The 4111-nt window shown below is 40.1% G+C and overlaps 1 protein-coding gene across 1 annotated transcript; it reads right to left on the bottom strand.

Annotated features, from left to right (window-relative positions):
* Window positions 1-1367: 1367 nt before the first annotated feature.
* On the bottom strand, window positions 1368-2344 carry LOC126931717 (39S ribosomal protein L18, mitochondrial-like). The gene is given in 2 exon segments (XM_050750087.1): window positions 1368-2073; window positions 2076-2344. Coding segments are annotated over 2 exon segments (537 nt in total). The 5' UTR covers window positions 2230-2344; the 3' UTR covers window positions 1368-1690.
* Window positions 2345-4111: the final 1767 nt, after the last annotated feature.

Raw genomic sequence — 4111 nt, forward strand, 5'->3', positions numbered from 1 at the left:
TGCCTTATCTACAGAACAGTTGAGATGACACCTTCCATGGAAGAAATAATTTGTAAAAGTGACCAAGTAGGCATGCTTTTGACATGCCCTCCTGGTGAATGAAAGCCCTAAGGCAAGAGTGGAAGTTTGAAGGCAACCCCCTGGAGGTGAGACTTCTGTGGTGGGTATGCTTTGGTCTGCAAAGTGACCGTCGACTCTCAAGGAGAGACCTGTCTTGGAGCAAAGAGTTAGAAGTTGCATTGCAGGACATGTCTGGTGAGGGAGATGAGAAAGAATACATTTGCATTTTTAAAGGGCTAAGTAGGAAGTGGGAAACCAGAAAACGAGAATGGAAGAGAAAGCAGATAATAGTAATAATAATTAAACCACCTCTTAGAAAAGTGAGGGACACTCAGTTACATGAATAGGTTAAAATGTATGCAGTTTTCTCAAGAGCCATGAATAAAATTACAATTAGAAGCCAACAGTTAGCAGATATCTTCCCTGAAGAATTCATCTACGGAAAATCTAGTTTTGAGATCTTATGGTTAAAGACCAACTCTGTCTTTGTAAAGGTACTTCGGTAATATAAAAGTTAGACCTCATTCTATTCTGCTGATTGATCTGTCAAACATAATTTCTCATCTAAATTGAGACACTTGAGAGTGAAGGGTGCTCTGTAAATAAACACACAAAAATCACAATCATATTCCAGTGCTGTCTCAAGGCATATATGACCATCACACCAATAGAAATTCTCATATTATACCTAGTTCTATTACCACCTGTGCAAACCCAAAGTGTCTGAGACAGGTATCCGTCAATTTACGAAGTTTATTTTGCCAAGGTTAATGATGTGTCTGTGACACAGCCTCAGGGGATTCTGATGACATGTGCCCAAGGTGGTCGTGGCACAGCTTGGTTTTATACATTGTAGGGAGACAAGAGACATCAATCAACATGTGAAGATGTACTTTGGTTTGGTCCAAAAAGGCAGGACAACTTGAAGCTGGGTTGGAGGGGGTGCTTCCAGGTCATGCGTAGATAAGAAACAAAGGTTGTATTCTTTTGGGCTTTGATTAGCCTTTCACTAAATACACAATCTACATGTGAGAAAGGGGTAAAGTAATAGTCACTTATGTCTTAGTCTGGCTCAGTGAATCTGCATTTTTACATAAACAACAGGTCAGAGGAAGCAATGATACACATTTGTCTCAGGTGAGCAGAGGGATGACTTTGAGTTCTGCCCTTTGTCCCTCGCCTGTGAAGATAAGCTATCAATTTACATTACCAGGGTGAAGTTCAGCAGAACTGTTTTAGGGTAAAGATCTTGAAGCCCACAAGGAATTTCCTTATGGCTTAATTGTGAGGAGGTATGTAGCTTTTTTTTTTTTTTTAAGAGTTCATAACTCTTAAATTATTTTGTAATTTATAGACAACTTCTGACTTGCCCTTTGAAAGTTAATTATAATTGACGACTGCTTTTCTTAGATGCTTCTGAAGCCCAAGACAGGGGCAGAATGTAGTTCTTGATTTAAAAAAACAGAAAGGGAAGGAGGATGACCTTAACTACAAATAATATTCCACTGCAACATTATTGCTGTAAAACTTCCAAGCTGGCTGTTCTTCCAGATGCTCTCTTTTGATGGCTGTAGTGGCTGACAGTTTTATATTTACATGTTCAAAACAATTAATGCTTCCATTTATTCATTTATTCATAGATTCTCTGAGGTTCCCGTAGAACCAAACCACCTTCTGTCATGGCACTTTGTAGTCGTTTCATCGAGTCTAAGGCTGCCTCATATGGGGTTGGTTGGTAGACCATGAAGTTGATTCCCGCCTCTAAGCATCTCTGTGCCAGTACTCGTCCTATACTCTCACAAGCCACCACATTTCTGGTACTATAAAGGTGCTTTTTAATGGCCCATTCACGAGTGGATGCCGAAACCACAACCTTCCCATTTTGATGCTCCACAAGTGCTTCTACATGACGCTGAGTCCTTATAACTCGCAACCTGTGCCAGAACTCACGGGAGGGCCACACCGTCCGCCAGCCCCGCTCTTTCCTGGCTACAGATAGAAGCTCCAGGTTCCGGGGTTCCGATTGGTGAACTCTGGGGCGACAGCTTCATTTTCCACAGGGTGCACTTGAAGTTTCGCCGCCGGCTTGGAGCTGGTTGAGAGGGCTGCGAACCTGCACCCAGGGTTCCTGCAAACGGAGAACCCCCAGAACCGCGACCGAAGCGCCATCGCTGAGACGATCTCGGAAAAGCCTTGCCTCTTTTTCCTCAGGGACGACTCACTCGCTCGCCTGCCGCAGTCATATGAAGTCAGGGAAAAGCCTTTGGTTGCTGTAGATCCCCAAACTCTCGGTATGTAGCTTTTTAAATCTTCATAGCTATCTTATTTAGAATAAAATGGGAGGCAGGTTCGCTTGATGCGATTCCCAGTTTGACTTTCCCTTTGGCTTAGTGACTTTGGGGCCCTGAGATTTATTATCCTTTCACACCTGCATCCTTCTTTACTTCTTTTCTCTCTTCCTCCCCGCTTTCTTCTTCTTCCTTCTCCTCCTCCTCCTTCTTCTCTTTTACCTCTCTCTTACTATTTCTCTCCTTTTGCTTCTTTTCTTGTCTAGAGTCTAGACTAATACCATATTGGGAGGTTTTCAAAAAAGAAACTGTCTTTTTTTTATTTGAAGAAACGGTAGAATACTGTGTTTTACTTACTACACATACAACTATGTTATAGGAATAAGGGAAACTATACAATTATTTTAAGTATTTTCCTTTCATTTCCACTTCTATTGCATCCCTGAACTCCTTCTCCCTTTTGACTTGGGTTCACAGTCATTTTTTGTGCCTGTAAGACCCTCAATATGCTGAGTATAGCAGAAGAGAGACTGCAAGAATCTGAGAGATTCTGATCATCAACATAAGAAATGGCACAAAAGGACTTAGAGATTGGAAGAGTTTGGTCAGACAGGGATAAGGGATGTAAGAAGAAAGTCAGGAGTTCTGTTAAATTTTGCAAATAGAAAGGTTTAAGAGATGTGGGTAGTTACTTTTGAAAGTGAAACTTTGAGGGAGTTTGGAAAGTTTTACTCTCTGACATGCAAATTAATTCTAATACATCTTTAGGTGAAATGCAATACATGCCAGCAATATTCTCATTGTTTCGTGAAGCTGGACTTCTACATTTTTTTTTTGAATGTGAGAAGTAGCACTAGTTTTACTAGATATACCTACTAAGCACATATAAAATAACAGGCACTCAGTTTGGAGAAGTAATGTTGAATAAAGCATATGTAACAGATGATGCTTGTGGAATGAATGAACAATGAATCCATAAATCAATGACCATACTTGAAAAGTTAGAAAGTTTTTCTCCTCTGAACAGTCTGAGGGCAAGTGGCGTACATCAGCCCTTTATCCCTAAATATTTTCATTTTTGTCAGAGTGAAAAATCATATAGTTTTAATTACTCTTTTAATCAATTTGATGGCTTTCTAGAGTGAATGTGGGGAGATTCAGAACTGGGTGGTTGCTATTGTTCTCCTGAGAGTTGTTTATTAATAAAGTGTTTTCTCATACAGATATAACCAGAACAACACACTGGGCATACGCTTATGTGCCCCTTCCTTACCTCTCAGGAAATCACAATTTGTAAGAGATCAAGCTCTCACGTTCATCATATTCTTTCTAATGTGCTAGTGGTATGAGCAGACCATGAAAATCGTTCACAAAATTATTTTCCTCATGTAACATTAATAGTAATAGTGGTTCCCTTCAAATCTTAACTCCTTCTAGCAGAAATGTACTCTCATTAAGCTATTCTCCACTAGTTAATTATCTCCTGTATCCAGTTCATCACGACTGCCACTCACTCCCATTAGCACCCCCTATTGTGTTCTCATGGGCCTGGGAATTCTGTTCTCTATTCCCCTCTCTTATACATGGGTCACTAGGGTATTGCCTGAGCATTGTTCTCCCTACTTTTCTCATGTATTAACTTTAGTCACATTTTTATAGTTTCTGTTTTCCTACTTTCCATCATTGTGTTAATTATTCCTTCACTTTCTTTTATATCTCAGTTCTGATTTTGACTCTTGTTCGTTCTCTTTTATTTTTCCTTG

The sequence above is a fragment of the Macaca thibetana genome, chromosome 11 (assembly GCF_024542745.1).
Source record: "Macaca thibetana thibetana isolate TM-01 chromosome 11, ASM2454274v1, whole genome shotgun sequence".
Taxonomy (NCBI): Eukaryota; Metazoa; Chordata; class Mammalia; order Primates; family Cercopithecidae; genus Macaca; species Macaca thibetana.